Genomic DNA, 20358 nt, shown 5'->3' with positions numbered 1-20358 from the left:
GGGATCTTAGTTCCCCAACCAGGGATCGAACCCTCACCTTTGGTGGTGAAAGTGTGGAGTTCTAACCGCTGGACCGCCAGGGAATTCTCTCAAATAAATTTTCCTATGTAACCTCTAAAGAATTTTTCACTCCCATCATTTGGCTCTGGAAAACTTTTATAGGCAACAACATTTTTACATGAGAAAAAAAAAATTAAGTACAGTTGTTAGGCACAGCTTAAAAGGGGTAATATGCACAAACTATAATAATTACAAATCAATACTTATTCAAACACACATTTGAATTTAAAGCGTTCAAATAATCATTGTTTTAGATACATTTAACATATGCTTCGAGAATCATTTTTAACATCTCTTTTCCTTTCTAACGCACTATGGAAAAAATTCCTTTCTTATTTGTTCAGCAGTAAGAGTCTCAAAAATGTTGTTACAAACCTGGATTCACCTTGTCCTCTTGAGAAACAAGCTGAAGAGGTATTTGGATCTGGTTAAAAATATTATCCTAAGGGAAATATCCACAGAGAGAAGCCCTGTGTCTGTCTATAGGGCTTGGGGCTGGGCTGGGTGGTGGGTCCAGGAAAGTCCACACAACTATGGACAGGGGGTGACTCAGAGGGGCTCTAACCAGAGTTCTAATCATTGGAAGACCGGGGTTGAGAGGGGTGGCAGATCCTGAACGGCCGGAATCATTTTAAACTTGGCCCTACGTGATGGAACTCTTTGAGAAACAAGGATTTTTCTGGATAGTGTTTGTCCTTGAAACAAATGAATCACCTCATTCAGTGTCTCAAAAAAATTCACTGTCTCTTGGTTATAGGCTATCAACAGTTAGACTATCTTAATGAATAGGAAAACTTTAAATTCTCTGTTTCTGGAAATGCTTTAACAAACTGTATCAGACAGCTTATGATAATGTCAATATCATTTATTCATTCAACTGCTTTTTCCCATCTACTTTCTCTTTAGGCAAAATTTGGTTAACGAATTTTTACTACCCATCAGTCATCTGTTTTGGACTCAAACTGTTCATAATTGGCTGTGAAATACAGGTGTGTGTATCGATATATGTGATGTAACTATAAAGTCGCATGTTGAATTGTTACAGGTGGAAATGAGTTCCGCAACTCCAGAGCTATACTGAAGGAGACCTGTTTATACTTACCAACATTCACTCATAAAAATATATATATATATGTGTATATCTATCTATCTATCTATCTCTTTCACTCTGTAGAATCCTTTCTTTCTATCATCTTTTCAGCCAGTCCTGCCAATCAGATAAGAAACACTACAAGATTGGGAGATAAAACCTTTTTAAAACAAGTTTCCTAATAGAAATTAATTTTTAAAAAGTCTACTTTTAAAGCAGCAGTTAGAAACTTTGTTCTTGTAACACATCAGTAATACTGTTACATCAAATTGTGGATTTAAATAAGTTTAGCAGTTTCTTATCTCTTTAAAAAATAATACAGATTTCTGTTATTTAATGGCTTCTCCATTCTTCCAATTCCAAGGAATACAAAGGTCTCCATCCTGCATAACAGAGTAAAAATGTGAAATGCACAGGTGCATCCCTTGTAGATAAGGCAGTGATTGTTCTAGAAGTCTCTTACAACAATCCACCATTTGTATACTTGAAACGCTGGGCTCCTTATAAAACTTTTCCAGAGAAAATTTCTTCGTGGAAGCCTGCATCAATTCATTTTCAATGTCTTTCAACCTGTTATGTTGAAAACAAACATCTGATTGCCACAAGCTATAACCAAATAAAAGAACATAAAATGTAAAAAATATTTTTGTATATTGGGCCATAACTTTCTACTCTCAACACTGAAAATGGTATCCACAAAGGCCAAATTATACGCTCAGAAGACTGTCCATAGGTATCTTGTAGCACCTATTATTACCACATGTATCTCTAAGTATTTGTTCAATCTTTTTACCAGTAATGGGGTAAAGATAACTAATACAATAATTTTTTTGGCTTTTAAAAATTTTTTATTTTATACTTAAGTTTAACTTCTAATTAAAAAATGTTTTTAATTGAAGTATAGTTGATTTACAATGTTGTGCTGGCTTCTGGTGTACAGAGAAGTGATTCAGTTATACACACATATATCTACTCTATGTCAGATTCTTTTCCCTTATAGGTTAACACAAAATATTGAGTATGGTTCCGTGGGCTCTACAGTAGGTCCTTGTTGTCTAATTAATGCATAATTCAAAAGCCTCTTATCCCTCCTCCGGGAGCAGCTGTTGGTGACTGAGAAAAGCAGGAAGCTGAGAGCACCACCGGCAGCTTCAGGAGGCCCTACAGTCCAACCCTGACCCGGGCAGGAGTGACTTCTGGAGATTCCTGAAAAACCCCAGGACCAGAGGCTGGAGGAGGCCGCCCTCCCCACTCTCTCCCCACCAGGGCCCAGGTTCTGTCTTCTGCCCGCCAAGGGTAAGACACAGGCGCTGCAAGTCAGGCAACCTGGAGAAAGTCGGGCAGGGGCTGGAAGGACAGGACCCAGATGTTAGCTTAGAACAGTGGTCTTTAAACGGCTCAGCAAGCCGAGGGTGGTGCAGAGGTGCTCTGAGGCCCCTCGTGGGTATGGACGGCCTCCAGTTCCTTTCCTCTTCAACTGGAGCACCTGCCAACCTTGATCTTTATCAATTGGGTTTCCACTTGAGAATCCACTTTATAAAGAGAGATGCAGCTCAAAGTGTCTGAAAATCACTGTCTCAGAACAGGCTTCATCTAAGGCAAGAAGGCTGCCTAACCAGCACCGAGTGGCTGCGATGCAGGCGGCCAGACTAGGGAGGGACCGCGGCGCAGGGAGAGGAGAGAAGGCGGCGGGGAGGGGAGACTCAGCCGCGCCGGGGCAGACGGCTGCAGGGGGCCCAGGCCAAGGCGGCAGGCGGGACGGGACCAGCAGCAAATGGTTTCTTTACCCTCCGTGTTGGAGGGGACAGGGATGAAGGCTCCGGAGCCCAGAGCCAGAAGGAGGCCAGGGAAGCATGAGCGTCAGTGGATCCAGTTGGTGAGTATTGACTGAAGCCTCCCATGTGCCAGGCCCCGACCCCGCACTGGAGCGAACAAAAGGGACAAAGCCTCTGCCTTCATGAAGCTCACATGCTATGTGGGGCGGGGGCAGACAGTAAATGAACAAGGAAAACAGCGTGTCATAGGGAGATGGGCGGCAGGTGGGAAGGGATGAGGGGAAGCTGCTGGGTGGCAGGGGAGCTGAGACCTGAGGCTGGGAAGGGGCTGAGCCTGAAGCCATGGGGGAGAAAGGCTCCAGGCAGGGGCAGAGCACGTGTCTTTGAGGAGGTTAGAAGCTCCTCTGGCAGGAGCAGCAGGGGTGAGGGCAGTGTCTTAGGAGGCGAGTTCAGGAGGCCGACGGCAGGGCCTCGCGGGCAGGAGCACATCCGGGCTCTCAAAGGACCACTCGCTCCGGCTGCTCGGCTGAGAATCCACTGGGCGGGGGCGTGCATGCGGGGGCGTGGACACGGGACAGGGCATCACAGGATGGTGGAGGCTGAGACCCGGGCTCAGCGGGAAGGGACACGAGATGGGCGCGGTTCTGGAGAGACGGAGAACGTGGAGCTGAGAGGTCTGCCGGCCCGGATGTGGGGAATGAGGAAGCAGGACAGGAATCAAGATGAATCACGGGGTTGGATTTACCTCAGCATCTGGCGGATGAAATGCTCAAAAACTAAAATATTTGATTTTTATTTCTTTTTATTTTCCTTCCTTAAAAATCTACTGGCACTATTTCAAAGCTATAGAACGCCCAGTGCGAAAACAGAAAAAGCAGCAGATACGATGTAGCAAGATCATCAGGCCTCATAATGGAAGGTAGGTGAGACTTACAATTAATTAATTAATTTCTGGTTTATCCTTCAGTGCTTATTTTTTTAAAGATTTTATTGGGGGTATAGTTGATTTACAACATTTAGTTTCAGGTGTAAAGCAAAGTGATTCAGTCATACATACACATATATTCTTTTCTCATATAGATTATCACATTCAGTAGAGGTCCCAGTACTATACACTAGGTACTTGTTGTTTTTCTATCTTACATGTAGTAGTGTGTGTATGTTAATCCCAAGTTCCTGATTTATTCCTACCCCCCCCCGTGTTTCCCCTTGAGTAACCATAACTTTGTTTTTGAAGTCTTAAGTCTGTTTCTGTTGTGTAAGTTCATTTGCATCATTTAAAAAAATTAATTCCAAATATGAGTGATAATCGTATTTATCTTTCTCTGTCTGACTCACTTCACTGAGTGTGATCATCTCTAGGTCCATCCATGTTGCTGCAAATGGCATTATTTCGTTCTTTATTATGGCTGAATAATATTCCACTGTATATATGGACCACATCTTCTTTATCCACTCCTCTGCGGATGGACATTTAGGAGGCTTCCATGTCTTGGTTATAGTAAGTACTGCTGCAATGAACACTGGGGTGCATGTGTCTTTTCAAATTATGGTTTTCTCCAGATATGCCCAGGAGTGGGATTGTCAGATCATATGGTAGTTCTATTCTTAATTTTTAAAGAAACCTCCATAATGTTCTCCATAGTAGCTGTTACCAGTTTCCATTCCCACCAGCAGCTTAGGAGAGTTCCCTTTTCTCTGCACCCTCTCCAGCTACTATAGTTTGTAGACTTTTGGGTAATGGCCATTGTGACTGGTGCAAGGTGAGACCTTGTTGCAGTTTTGATTTGCGTTTCTCTAATTATTAGGGATGTTGAGCATCTTGTCATGTTTTTTTTTTTTTTAAACAGTGTGAATAATGTTACCTCTTGAAATTGGCTTCTTGAAATACTGCACTGATTTGAATTCTTTTTCAATTACTTATCCCAGGACATTTCTTGAGGACAGGTGTTATTTATTTACAGCCCTGCAGGCCTTGTGAATATTAAGACCTGGGCAGGTGTCACATCCCTAGAGCCTGAGCAGGCTTGGTTTCCAAGGCTGGACTGTCCTGGGGCTGAGGGAGCTGGGGAGGATATGCCAGCAAATGACCCCCTCCTTGGCCCTCTAGTGCCTGGTCCCCTCTGGATGGGACCACAACTTCCAGATCCAGGTGGGCCCTCCTACAGCTAAACCAAGCCTACTGCACCCAAAGGATGGTGGACGCTCTGGGCTGGAAGAATTTGAAAAGTCACCTGGTCTCCACGTCTCCTAGTGGTGGGGCTCCCACCTCCAGCTCCGTCCGTACAGTTGCCCCGCCTCTGGACGACAGCACACTCAGCAGAGCGGTTTTGCAGGGGTTGGGTATTGTCTGGTGGTGAAGGGTAAGGGGGAAGGAGCAGTGAGACAAAAGCCCTTGGGTGTTTGTTCTAATTTACAACCCAGAAACAAGAGTTTCCCTAAGGTTCTGGGTGCCCAAGGCAGCAGAGCTGGCATGAAGAAATCCTGCCGCCTTGTGGCCATTTCCCAGAAAAACAAGTTAAAAACCAGTGCTGATGGGCACTTGACACAAGGCCTGGGGGGGCTGTAAATGACACCTGCCCTCAAGAAATGTCCTGGGGTTGGTAATCGCAAAAGAATTCAAACAGGGCAGACTTTCAAGAAGCCAATTTCAAGAGGTAAATTTTACACTGTTGAAAAAAAAGGCACATGAAAAGATGCTCAACATCGGTAACTTTTTAAAAAAATTTTTTATTTTAATTTTTTAACATATTTATTGGAGTATAATTGCTGTACAATATTGTGTTAGTCTCTGATGTATAACAAAGTGCATCAGCTATATGTATACATATATCCCCTTATCCCCTCCCTCTTGTGTCTCCCTCCCACCCTCCCTATCCCGCCCCTCTAGGTCATTGCAAAGCACCGAGCTGACCTCCCTGTGCTATGCTGATCTCCCTGTGCTATGCGGCTGCTTCCCACTAGCTAGCTGTTTTACATTTGGTAGTGTATTTATGTCAATGCCACTCTCTCAGTCCGTCCCGGCTTACCCTTCCCCCTCCTGTGTACTCAAGTCCATTCTCTACCTCTGCATCTTTATTCCTGTCCTGCCCCTAGGTTCTTCAGAACCACTTTTTGTTTTTTAGATCCCATATATATATGTTAGCATATGGTATTTGTTTTTCTCTTTCTGACTTACTTCACTCTGTATGACAGACTGTAGGTCCATCCACCTCACTACAAATAACTCAATTTCGGTATTTTATGGCTGAGTAATATTCCATTGTATATATGTGCTACATCTTCTTTATGCATTCATCTGTCGAACATTGCTAATTATTAGAAAGATGCAAAGCAAAACTACCGTGAGGTACCACCTCGCACCAGTTGGAATGGCCATCATCAAAACATTTACAAACAATAAATGCTGGAGAGGCCATGGAGAAAAGGGAACTCTCCTATGTCACTGGTAGGAATGGACATCAGTAACAGCCACTATGGAGAAAAGTATGAAGGTTCCTTAAAAAAACTAACACTAGAGCTATTATAATATGATCCGGCAACCCCACTGCTGGGGTATATATCTGCAGAAAACCATAATTCGAAAAGCCACATACACCCCAACATTCACTGCAACACTATTTACAATAGCCAAGACATGGAAGCAACCTAAATGTCCATAGACAGAGGAATGGACAAAGAAGATGTGGTACATACATAGAATGGAATATTACTCATCCATTAAAAAGAACAAAATAGGGCTTCACTGGTGGCACAGTGGTTGAGGGTCCACCTGCTGATGCAGGGAACACGGGTTCGTGCCCCGGTCTGGGAAGATCCCAGATGCTGCGGAGTGGCTGGGCCCGTGAGCCACGGCCGCTGAGCCTGCGCGTCTGGAGCCTGTGCTCCGCAACGGGAGAGGCCACAACAGTGAGAGGCCCGTGTACCGCAAAAAAAAAAAAGAACAAAATAATGCCATTTGCAGAAACATGGATCAACCTAGAGATGATCATACTAAGGGAAGGAAGGAAGTCAGAGAAAGATAAATATGATATCACTTACATGTGGAATCTAAAAAAAACAGTGATTCAAATGAACTTATTAACAACACAGAAACAGACTCATAGAGTTCGAAAACAAACTTATGGTTAGAAAAGGTAACGACACAAACACAAATGCTCACCAACCAATCAAGAAGCAGGCTATTTGTTCAATAGGATCTGGCCAGGAACTGTCACCAATTCCACAAGTGAAACAGATATGTGACTCCTTCACTTATTTGATGCATAAAATGACCCCATCATCTCCTGGGACACGGATGATGTCCACAGCCCTCCTGCATGGCCACCCTTTCTGTGTTTCACGTCCTTGGCTTTTTAAACAAGGAATTTGTGTAGATCGAGGAGAGAACGGGCACCAAGGCCAGAGAAGTAAGTAACCAGAGGGGGGCCCCAGCAGCACACTCGGACAATCACCCCGGTCCTCCACCCATCAGGCTCCTGCCCCCGCCCTCCTTACCCTCCTCCCCGGACACATCAGCCTCGGCCTCCTCGGCCACAGCCTCTGCTTCCTGTTCCCTTCCCAGAGCATCAGCCTTGGCTCCTCTCACGCATGACCCCTGTCCGTCCACCACCCCTGACACTGAGGGCGCCTGCGTCTCCTGCAAGCCTGGGGACCAGGCCTTCATCTTTCTACCAGTGGCGCCTTGCACAGCTTCCGATCCACAACGGTCACAGCAAATGACGGCTGCATGAATGAATGAATCCTTGCTAGCCAAACCTCCTTAGGCCACATCTTTAGGAAAACCACCCAGTTTTGAATATAATACTCTCCCTTTCTTCATAGTAGATCCATGAAACATCATCAACACTATCTTACTGCCTACAAAACTACTGACTATAACAGGATTCCTTTAAAGATACAAATGGCATAGAGACAGCACTGCTTTATGAACCAAAAAACCTTTTACACTTTAAGATTTCTTCTCAATTTAATGACAGTGCAGACAAGGCTTGTTTCCTTTCAGCAGATTTCAAAATTTTAAACAGTGAAGATTCCAATTAATCAAGTAGTAACTGAGTTTCCCCCCTTGTTGCCACCCTTTTCCATCTGCACAGTTTCTTTCTGATACTCTTTTATCTTTCACTCTGCTCCTGAGTTGACTTTTATATTAACAAGCCCTGCTTCTCAAATTGAGGTACGTGGTGGGAATGCAACTGAGGTTACTATACTGAGAAAACAGCCACATCCAATCCCTGGCACAACCGGTGGGGGGGGGGGAATCAATGTTACTCCTACGTGACATACAGTTTAATACAGTCGATTTCCTAAGTTCAATACAGTTTTAATTTCCCATACTTATGAGTTCTGACTACCTGAATATTTTTAACGATTAGACGGAATGGTAAGACAGGAAGAGGGCTAAGAGCACTCACTCTTCTTTTCTTTTCATGTTCTCTCTTGCCTGTTGGGCTTTGGTGAGAATAAACCACTGGAGGTTTGCTGGATCGCAGAGGATAGGAATGTTAAAATGCCCAAGTTCGTGCAAACTTGGAGCATATCTGTCACTGTAATAAAGCATACGTAAAAGGAAAAAAATCAGCAACCTCTCCACCCCCATAGAAACGATTTTCTTAGTCTGATTAATGGAAAGGAACTCATCAAGAAAATCCACATAAAAGTTACAGTAAGTCCCCTACATATGAACGAGTTCCGTTCCGAGAGTGCGTTCCTAAGTCCAATTTGTTCGTAAGTCCAACAAGTTAGCCTAGGTACCCAACTAACACAATTGGCTATATAGCACTGTACTGTAGTAGGTTTATAATACTTTTCACAAAATTATACATAAAAACAAACACTTGAAATAAAGATACTGTACTACCGTACTCTCTACAGTACTGTACGGTGAAGTACACAAAAGCACAACCACTTGTAGACGATGCACGCATGTGACAATGTACAGCAGACACATGAACTAACTTATGAGATTGGACAGGTGAACGCACATTTGCATCTTTGAAAGTTTGCAACTTGAAGGTTCATATGTAGTGGACTTCCTGTATAGCAGAATTGATTTGGAGTTTTGCTCTCCCCAAAGAGACACACTATCAGGATGACCACACCCTTCCTGGCCCTGTGACCTTCCTCACCTGTAAGATGGGGGTAGTAACCCACTCCATGGTGAGGTTATGAGAGCTAAAGAGATAATGCATTTAAGTACCAAGCACGGTGCCTGATATGCACACTGTTGATTTCACATTAGTATAACCCTATAAAGTTTTCCACAGGACCGATTTGCCCTGTAAGTGGCAATATATTTACAGAATGTTCTAGAGACTCAATCTTTCAATCCTCTCATGTTGGCTTTTCTCATGTGTAAAAGAGTGCTGCCAACAGAGGTGGTGACATTCCTTTCTTTAATTCCTAAGAATCACACATGGAAATACAAAACAATTTCATGCATAGACACACACAGCCCATCTGAGTGAATGAATAAAAGTAATTGTTTTAGATACTTGCCTGTTAAGGATCATTTGCAAACCACGCAAACTTCGAGGGTGAAAAGGTATTCGGCTTTTCAAGAGTCTATTATAGAACACGTCGAGAAGAGAGTAATATTCTTCAAGTGTCAACACTGGCTGTAATTCTTCGATATAAACAACTTGGATGCCACCTAGAAGATAGCTTATTTGGTCCTCCAGAAGCATCAGCCTCCTCTGCAGGTCAAAATAACTCGGTAATCTTTCAAAAAGCTACAGTATTTTTTTTTTTTTTGAAAAAAAGGGAAGGAATATTTAGTTTTATGGTACTTTAACAGTCCAAGTTCAGGACTCCAATAAATGGTACTGAGAAATTCTAACAAGAAAATTATAAATTATTTTACTAGAAGGAAAGTTCAAGTAAGCAATAAAAAAAAAAGCTATGGAATGCTGGAAATATTAATATTCAAAACAAACCACTGTAAATCTTAGGAACTTTTAGGTAGGAATTGAAGAGATCGCAGAAGAAAAGAAATATGTTCCAAATAAAAATAAGTGTTAAGTACTAACATTTAAATATTCAGGTAAGAATCTCAAATTAGGTTAGAAAGATTAAATGGTATAATAAAGAAGGGTTTTAGAAATAAAGTCTACATATTTCAATTCCAAGTCTATTCTTTCAGAATTTCTATTTTATTAGAAAGTCTGTTCCTTCAGAATTTCCCTTAATTCAACTAAATTCAATTATGGAGCACCTACCATGTACTTAAGTACTAAACTGGGTCCTTGGAATATAGAGATTATAAGAATTTGTGTCCCTGTTTGCCAGGGCTCATGGTCAGGGTGCAGGGAAACAAAACAAGAATCAGAATTCAGCATACCAAGTGCCACATCAGGGTGAAGGGACTGGTGGGTCAAGCAAAGGTTTCTAAAGACGTCTAATGTAATCAATATGAAAAGATAAAGAGGATTTAGAGAAGGTTAGACGCATTGCTAATTATTAAAGAAATGCAAGTCCAAACTACAATGAGGTACCACCTCACATTGGTCATAATGGCCATCATCTAAAAGTCTACAAATACCAAATGCTGCAGAGCATGTGGAGAAAAGGGAACCCTCTTACACTGTTGGTGGGAATGTAAGTTGCTGCAGCCACTATGGAGAACAGAATGGCGGTTCCTTAACTAAAAGTAGAGTTGCTATATGATCCAGCAATCCTACTCCTGGGCATATATCCAGACAAAACTATAATTTGAAAAGATATATGCACCCCAATATTCATAGCGGCACTATTCGCAATAGCCAAGACATGGAAACAACCTAAATGTCTATTGACGGACGGATAAAGAAGATGTGGTCCATATATACAATGGAATATTACTCAGCCATAGAAAAGAATGAAACAGTGCCATCTGCAGCAACATGGATGAACCTAGAGATGACCAAACTAAGCAAAGTAAGTCAGAGAAAGACAAATACCATATGATATCACATATATGTGGAATCTAAAATATGACAGAAATGAACTTATCTACAAAGCAGAAACAGACTCACAGACATAGAAAACAAACTTATGGTTACCAAAGGGGGAAGGAGGTGGAGGAGGAATAAATTAGGAGTTTGGGATTAGCAAATACAAACTACTATATATAAAATAGATATACAAGGTCCTCTTGTATAGCACAGGGAACTATATTCAATATCCTGTAATAAACCATAATGGAAAAGAATATAAAAAAGAATATATATATGTATGTATAACTGAATTACTTTGCTGTATACCAGAAATTAATACAACATTGTAAATCAACTATATTTCAATTAAAAAAAAAGGAATAGAGAAGGTTAGCTGCATGTGGGAAAGTTTCAGGGGAAGAAAAAAGCATGTGCAAACCTGGACGCACCAATAGGGACAAAGCAGGTTCAAAAACAAGGGGTTTGGTGTGGCTGGAGGGTGGCACACGTGGCCTAAGTGGAAGGAGGCGAGGCTGAAGAGGCAGGTGGCGCTGGGTCGGGGAAGGACCTGTGTCCTACATTACGGACTCAGATTTTATACAGAAAGTTGCAGTTATATTAGAGGAGTTGAAAGGCATCAAAAACTCTGCTATAATAAAAGCAATAGCAGTATAAAAATTCTACAAAGTATTTATAATATACTTCTAACACTTTTTGAAAAACAATTTTACTACCTACTTTTCAATTTTTCTCTCAACGAGTTATTCACGTGTAAATGGTAGCTACGTTTTAAACACCTTTAATTTTGAGATAACTTTAGATTCACACGTCTTTCACCCAGTTTCTCCAATGGTGACATCTTGTAAAACTATATACAATCACAACCAGGAAACGGACATGGCGACAGTCCACTAACCTTGTTCAGATTTCATCAGTCTTACTTGCACTCGTGTGTATTTAATCATATGCAGATTTATCACACATAGAGATTCATGTGACATGACCACAGTCAAGACATAGAAGAGTTCCATCACAAGGATCCCCTCTGCTGCACTTCCATAGCCACAGACACCTCTGCTCTCCCACCCCCTGACCCCTGCAACCACTAATCTGTTCCTTCTATAATTTTATTATTTGAAGAATGTTATATAAATGGAATCATACAGCATGTATTCTTGTGAGATTGACTTTTTTCACTTTGTACAATGCCCTTGAGAGCCACCCAAGCTGTTGCCTGTATCAGCAGTTCATTCCTTCTTAGTAACACCGAGTGGAGTTCTGTTGCATCGATGTGCCAAGGTTTGTGTCACCATTCAAACACTGGAGGGTATCAGGGTTCCTCCTAGTTTTTTGCTATTACGAACATTTGTGTACAGTTTTGTTTCTCTAGTATAAATGCCCAAGAGGGCAGCTGCCAAACCACATGATAAACACGTGTTTACTATTATAAGAAACTGCCAGACTCTGCCAGAGTGCCTGTGCCATCTTACACTCTCAACAGGAATGCATGAGTGATCCAGTTTTTCTGCATCCTCGCCACCATTTGGTGGTATCGTTATTTTTCAGTTTAGCCATTCTGACAGGTGTGCAGTGACATCTCATTGCATTTCCCTATGGTTTTTCATGTGCTTATTCGTCATCTGTATGTCCTTTTCTGTGACATATCTATTCATGTTCTTTGCCCATTTTCTAATTGTTTATTTTTTTACTGTTGAGCTTTGAGAGTCCTTTCTATATTTAGATACAAAGACTTTGTCAGGTAGGTGGTTTGCAAATATTTTCTACCAGATATTTGATTTCAACAGATATTTCACCAAAGAAGATATACGGATGGCACAAAAGAGCACATGAAAAGATGCTCACCACCATTCATCATTAGAGAAATGCACATTAAACCCACAATGAGATAGAACCACACACCTCTTAGAATGGCTAAAATTAAAAAGATGACCATAGGAAGTGTTGGCAGTTTCTTTTTTTTTTTTTTTTTTTTTGCGGTACGCAGGCCTCTCACTGTTGTGGCCTCTCCCGTTGCGGAGCACAGGCTCCAGATGCGCAGGCTCAGCGGCCATGGCTCACGGGCCCAGCTGCTCCATGGCATGTGGGATCTTCCTGGACTGGGGCACGAACCCGTGTCCCCTGCATCGGCAGGCGGACTCTCAACCACTGCGCCACCAGGGAAGCCCAAGTGTTGGCAGTTTCTTAAAAAGTTAAAATACCCTAACATATCTGGCCATTCCACTTTTAGGTATTTACCCAAGAGAAAAGGAAATATATGTCCATATAAAGTTTGTAGATAAATGTTCATAGCAGCTTTACTTCTAGTAGCCAAAAGCTGACATAACCCAACATCCATCCATAAGTGAATGGATAAACAAACTGGTATATCCATATGATGGAATACTACGTGGAAATAAAAAGGAATAAATATACACAATAGCATGGATGAATCTCAAATTATGCCAAATGAAAGAAATCAGATCCTAACCCCAACATACTCTGACTCCACTTATATAAAACTCTAGAAATATAAACTAATCTATAGTGACAGAAAGCAGACCAGTGGTTGCTTGGGTAGGGGGTGGTGGATGGAAGAGAGGGTTTACAAGGGACATGAGCATTCTTTTGTGGGTGATGGATGTGTTCACTATCCTGATTATGGTAATGGTTTCATGGGTATTTACATGTCACATCTCATCAAATTATACCCACTAAATATGTACAGTTTATTGTAAGTTAATTATACCACAGTAGATCTGCTAAAAACAAAACAAACAAAACAACAGAATGAAGGCCTTTAGGCTATGCTTCAGAAAAGACTATAAAATTTCCAAATAAAAACGGACTTAAAAATTAGTCTTCTAACAATTTAAACTACAAAATATTAAGCATCTGATCCGCAAACAGATGATTCAAATTTTTTTAGTTTACTGACATGTTAGCATAGTTTGAAACAAAGTATGTCGATGACAAATTAGAGATTATTTTTGCTTTTAAGCTTTTTCTTACTTTTGTCCAGTGATGATGGACATCCATTGTTCCCAGCATCACGTGGCCCACTGCACTCATCCCGGACCGGTCTGTAAATATTATTGTACATCCTGATGATAAAACACAAACCTTTGGTCACTGTCCAGAGAGGCTTCATTCTTTCAGCACTGTGCAAATAATTATGTAAATTTCATGTATCAACTCAGGATTAAATTCGGTAGAAGCTTAAAGCCTAATTTTATGTCACTGTTTAAGTCAAAGGAACAGATTTTAAAATTCAGCTGATATAAAGTCACATCTATCAATACAAAGACTTTTAACACTTAGCTTTCCTCTAGAATTTACAGACGTGTATAGCCGTTAAGGGATATGGATTTCGGAAGTGAATGGAAATTGTTTACCTTTTGCATTTTTAAGGCTTTCCAAGTTCTGCTGGGCTAAGCGGCCTAAACTGTGCAGCTGGCTGCAGCGGTGGGCGATGCCCCAGCTCCTCTGCCACCTGGTCCAACAGAGCACATGGCCCATTAACACCCGTGTCCCCCCAGAGGTTGCTTTCTCAAGGAGACACACAACATGTTTCCAAACTAACTCATTTTTCAAGAAGCAGCCAAATGGGAAATGACTCGTTTACCAGAGGGTAAAAATCTTAGCACTATATTCAGCTATCCAAAGACTTAAAACAAGCAAATACACTGTGTTGTTTCTCTTAAAATAAGAGGATGAAATGGGGAAAACTTTGACAAAGATCCTTTTCTTCTTTACCTTGTTTAATGACAACGATGTTGTCTTAGATTTAAGTTCCAACTAGGAATTCCAGTTTGGTTTATCAGAATTTTTTTTATCGTATTCTAGAGAAAATGATTCTTACGACATCGTGTAATCTGCTCATTTTATAGATGAACATTATTACATCTCAGTGACAAAATGGAACTTGATATCCACATGATGTCAGAGAGGCACTTCTGTGTATGTGTAAAGAGCACCGGTATTAAGTGGTATCAGAAAACCAATCTTCGAATTCTAATTCTGTGATTTACTAGCTCTGTGACCTTCAACAAACTGCCTCTAGTCTTCCTAAGGTTTCTCTTCATGCTTGCCCAGTGGGGACACTTCTTACAGCACAGGTAGTGCAAATCATAGGGGATGAACATGTGAAGGAATAAGGCGCTCAACAGGCTTTCAGAAAACTTAGGTTCCTTCTTCATGCTAACACCAGTCCTGATGAATGTCATTTCTGATAAAGTGAAATTGGCTTCCAAAATTATTCCTTTAACACACAATGTCATCAGTCACAATGCTTCCTTTCGTTGGAGACTTGGTTAATTTCCCAGTAAGCCGAGACACTCACGTCCACAGTCCTCAAATGTTTTGGTCTCGGGACCCCTTTGCACTCCTAAAAACTGAGAACCTCGAAGAGCTTTTGTTTATATGGGTTATAGCTATTGATATTTACCATAGCTGAGAAATTTCTCCACTATATTGTAAAATAATGTTTATTTCTCTTTATGTTTAAGAAATCCTTTCATTTTCCTGATCCATTCTGCCTTCTCACATCTCTTAAAATTTATTTAGAAAAAGTTATTTTCATGCATATTAATTTGTTTTTTTATATACCTTTAAGAAGGATCTTATTATTTTGTTTTTAGTTAGTGAAGTCTATGTTACTAGATTATGGAATTGGAAGGGCCCCCTGTAGTCAAAGCTTGGATGTGATGAAAAGACAGCAGCTATCAGCACAAACCCAAACATCCCACACAGTCCAAAGTGTAAACACTTTCCTCTGAAATTTGAATTATCTTGGACAACTGTGATTTGAATACATAAGAATAGAACATATAAGTACTATCTATATTCTGCAAGCCCAGGAAGAAGATGCTGTTCTTTTTCGTTCAATTTAAGTAAAAAGTCCTGATAATGATGGCTGAAAACAACAAAACAGGCTACAGCAAACAGTAACAGAAGTTTAAGCTCCAGACCAGATCACAATATCTCAGGGTTCTTGTAATGCAGAGTCCCATGACTGAATCACACCACCCTCTCCTTCGGGTTGTAACAGCTGTTAAATCTATTTTTATAATAGATAGAGATTCAGCATGTATCTTTACACAACTGTGATTTCTAAGTTTATGAAAACATTTACAAAGTCATGTTATAGTGACTACAGGTAATAATACTGTATTGCATTTTGAAAGCTGCTTAAAGAGTAGATCTTAAAAGTTCTCATCACAAGAAAAAAATTGTTTTGTAACTATGTATGGTGACAGATGTCAGCTAGACTTATTGTGGTGGTCATTTTGCAATGTATACAAATAATGAATTATCATGTAAAACACTTGGAACTAATATGATGTTATGTCAATTATACCTCAATTTAAAAAAAAAAAAAGAGAAAAAAAGTCATGCTATATAACATAGAATAAAAGAATACAACATTTACTTTTTATCTCCCTTCCTCTTTTTAAACTTAAGTACCAGTCTTACATGATTGGGAAATAATTATTTTTTATACATTATGGGCATAGGAAAAGTATATTTTTCACAAGCCCATTATGTTAAAAGAAAAAACTATTATGCTAAAAATATGAGTATCTAAACTTTACTTCACTATTTTAAACAAGAAATTCATGCTGATTTTCTTACATAAACATTTGATTACTTTCATAAAAAGATAACTGAATATTTAGTGAACACAATAATTAAAGATGCAAATATTTAACTGTTAGAAACCTTTACCAAAAGGTAATACATGTTTATTTTAATCTCTAAATTAGGTTTTCTCTTCTTCATTACCTGATGTCCGAGAGCTGCAATTGATGGGACAGTTCATCTTTTAAACGATCTAGTTCTTTTCTAAGTGGCAAACTATTCTTCAGCTTTTTAACAGCACTTTTCCCATTGTTATCTAACCAGGATCTAGAAAGAAAAAAAACCGAGATATACACCTTGCAATACTAACTATAATGCAAACATTTCTACTATCGAACGACGTGTTCATTGACTTAAAGCAGCCCCAGTGTTAAACCGAGTTTGCCATCAAACGTTTACCATCAAACGTTTGCCATCAAACGTTTGCCATCAAACGTTTACCAAATTATAAGTACTGTTGTGAAGTCTATTCATTTAGAGTAAATACTTCTAAAATACGTTTCTTGGAAAACTGCCAGCATCTGTTAAATCATATTCTACTTATGACAACTTCCTTTGTCTATCAAAAAAATTCAATTTAAATTACACCAAGCCTGTTGCTAGATTTCCAAAGATGGGATGATTTTTTTTGCTGTACGCGGGCCTGTCACTGCTGTGGCCTCTCCCGTTGCGGAGCACAGGCTCCGACGCACAGGCTCAGCGGCCACGGCTCACGGGCCCAGCCGCTCCGCGGCATGTGGGATCTTCCCGGACCGGGGCACGAACCCGTGTCCCCTGCATCGGCAGGCGGACTCTGAACCACTACGGCACCAGGGAATCCCCAAAGATGGGATGATTTTTAAAGAATTAAAGATACTTCAAACCTCACTTATGTTTATTGCACTCTTAGGCAGGCTATACTAGACCGTCACTTACATCAGTCATCTACAGGTGACCCTTTTCCTACTGGAGCAAATGAGCAGATGATGTTCTAGTGCAGCCAGACGGTGAAAAAGTCAATTCAGAAGACGCACCTAATGGTACTGGTGACATTCAAAAGGCAGTATTTCCTGATGAAGGGACTTGCGAAGGGAACTTTGTGGATTTTAACTGGGTAGATCCAGTCTCTTCCTTTGTTTTCGTCTTGGTTGTTAGCACCCTGAGCCTCCCTGCTCACCCCCTCAGCGCTCTGTCCAAGTGCTCCCACTGGTCAGACCTCACCAGTCTCGGTGTCTCCATCCACATGCTCCTGTCGGGTGGGTCTGTTTGCCCCTCGGTTCCTTTCCACCCAACCAAATGCCCAGCTCTAGTCTCACCTCTCTCCACCTTTATTTTTTTCCCCCGTCAACTACATCATAGGCTCAGCAGAAAGATGTTCTTTTAATTCTGCATATCTTAGAACGTTTACCTCAATGAAGTCTTAAAAGAGAAAATAGACATCAAATTTGGCGTAAGGATTAGAAGGGGAGAGCTTTCAGAAAAGAGCTGAGGGCAGCCTGGGTGGCCTCGTACCGAGCAGCATGGCCCCTTGGGAGGTTATCACTTCCTCTGTGTTATAATGGTCATGGCACAAGGGATGCTGGCTGTCGCTCAGAGCCTCTAGTCTCCTAGGGGAGTCTGGACAAACGAGAGGCCTGGGTGGTGCGTAGGAGGCTGAATGGCTGCTGCAGGAGTAGGCAGGGCAGAATGGCAAGGTGACTCAGGGATCAGAGGAACATTTTGGGTCCAAGATGGTAGTGGTGGAGTGGGCCCTGGGCACAGCCGTGCAAGAGAAAGCTCCAGGGGGTTAGGGGAAAAATGGTCTAAGGCACCCCATCCCCAGGCCACCTGACACCCCCTGTGGGACGCCTGTCAGTGACTGATGGTCAGGTGTTAGGATAACTCTGCAGAAGGGCTCATATGTCCATCTCAAAAGTGCTTTTGCCAAATAAACCTTTTTAAGGTTCCTTACTTATTAAGTCACTTTAAAGGTTTGAGATGTTGTGATCTAAAACATTTAAAAAATTATCAAGTTAGGGGAATTCCCTGGTGGTCCATTGATTAGGACTCCCGCTTCCACTGCAGGGGACACTGGGTCCTATCCCTGGTCGGGGAACAACCATCCTGCACACTGCACAGCGCGGCCGCAAAATAATAGGAATCAAATTGAAACTTTCAGAACCAATCAAACCATTATGCATGCATCAGATATTTATCCTGAAAGCCTAACAGTGTGTTGTGCTAGGAATATAAGGAAGATACATCTAGTAAGGAATAGAGAGAGAAGCAACTGGAAGAGAATATATGAGCTTCTAGGAGAACAGAGGAAGAATTAACTAATTCTGCCTGGAAGGTTCTATAGAGCAGGTGATATGTGACCTGAACCTGAGAGATGGACCAGATTTTTCCAGGCAGATTACTGAAAGGGAAGGGCATGCCAACCACGCCAGTGCACAGGGAAGTATAAGATGAACCAACGTGCCCAGATCACATGATGCCTAGAGGGAGGGTGGTGTGAGATGAGACTGGAGAGGCATATATGTGTGTGTGTGTGAGATTATAAAAGGTCTTGCACGTTGGGCTAAGGAACTGGGATCTTTTCCTCTAACTAAAGATGTTCCACTTTTTTTTTTTTGGCCATGCGGAGGAGCTTGCAGGGATCTTAGTTCTGGAACAGGGATTGAACCTGTGCCCCCTGCAGTGGAAGCTCGGAGCCCTAACCACTGGACCACCAGGGAATTCCCTATATTCCACATTTTTTTGACTCACTAAATGTGTGCAGTCATTGATAATTCTTCCTACTCCCCCTTTAAGAATACTGGTAGTGATTTTATTTCTGCTTTCTGTGTGTGAAATAAGAAAATAATATCTTACTTTATATCACGATTATTAGCTATTACAATTTTCCAACCTTTTCGTCATTTATTAAGTCATACATGTTAATCAATTTACTTTAAATTATGTAATAGAAAGGATGATTTTTTGACAAATGAATTACCAAATGGCATACTATGTTGGGTTTGGGGACCAAATGTCTTAAACTGTAGAATGAAATATAATCTTACGATTATATATTCATGACCTGATTGTTGGAATTCTTACATTTAGTGTATAAAATTTAACTGATCTAGTTTAACAATTTTTGTGTTTTGTGTCTAAACACTGAGATAAAAATGAAGGTTCTACACATGGCATTTTCTTTCTACCTACCTATCTATCTATCGATCGATGTAGATATTAGATCTATCTATAGATATAAAGACAAAGATACATGTATCCTAGCTCTGGCCACTGAGAAGTTCAGTAGCAATTGAGACATGCATCACCCAGATCTTGGTTTCTAAAAATCATCCCCTCCTAAAAAGAACCAGAGCTTCTCGGCAAAATGGTTCAATCAAACACTGGGCCAGGGAAAGTCCAGATGAGCCTGGAACACCTTGGTGAACCAGGAAGTAAGAGAGTTCTCAAAGAATGATGGGGACATAGGAGCCAGCTTGAAGGGATGATAAGGTTAGAAAATTGCCATTTGGCAACCATCATCATAATATGTGATTCAGGCAAAAATCATCAATGAGCACTAGAGCTAAGGGGTAAAAATTCAGTGTTAAAAGGATATTTACATAGCCCTAAGTATCTGCTCAAAAGAAACTAACTGAAGGGAAAAATAGCTCCTTTACTGGGGAAAAAACTGGGAGACACCACCTTAATCAAATGATCCAAGTTAATATCACTAGTAATGGGATAATCAACATCATATGCCTCCTATATAACATTGAAAACAACACACTTCACTTTCCAGGCTGCCAAATATGAATAACCTGACTCTAATTATGAGAAATACCAAATAAACTCAAAAGACTCAAATTGAGGGACATTCTACAAAATAACAGCAAGGTAATGGAAGACAAGAAAACACTGAGGAACC

General features: G+C 40.9%; 1 protein-coding gene across 1 annotated transcript in view; it reads right to left on the bottom strand.

Moving 5' to 3' along the window:
- Positions 1-1375: 1375 nt before the first annotated feature.
- The window catches only part of TCAIM (T cell activation inhibitor, mitochondrial), a 30712-nt gene continuing 11729 nt past the window's right edge, over positions 1376-20358 (bottom strand). Inside the window, exons 5-10 of the mRNA XM_007445706.1 lie at positions 16620-16742; positions 14231-14328; positions 13848-13939; positions 9424-9656; positions 8340-8471; positions 1376-1720 (exon numbers count right to left, since the gene is read on the bottom strand). Of these exons, the coding sequence (XP_007445768.1) occupies positions 1480-1720; positions 8340-8471; positions 9424-9656; positions 13848-13939; positions 14231-14328; positions 16620-16742 (919 nt within the window). The 3' untranslated portion in view covers positions 1376-1479. The remainder of the gene's footprint in view (positions 1721-8339; positions 8472-9423; positions 9657-13847; positions 13940-14230; positions 14329-16619; positions 16743-20358) is intronic.

This window comes from Lipotes vexillifer, unplaced genomic scaffold (genome assembly GCF_000442215.2).
Source record: "Lipotes vexillifer unplaced genomic scaffold, Lipotes_vexillifer_v1.1 scaffold1136, whole genome shotgun sequence".
In the NCBI taxonomy this organism is placed as follows: Eukaryota; Metazoa; Chordata; class Mammalia; order Artiodactyla; family Lipotidae; genus Lipotes; species Lipotes vexillifer.
This window is presented reverse-complemented; position numbering and strand designations above follow the sequence as displayed.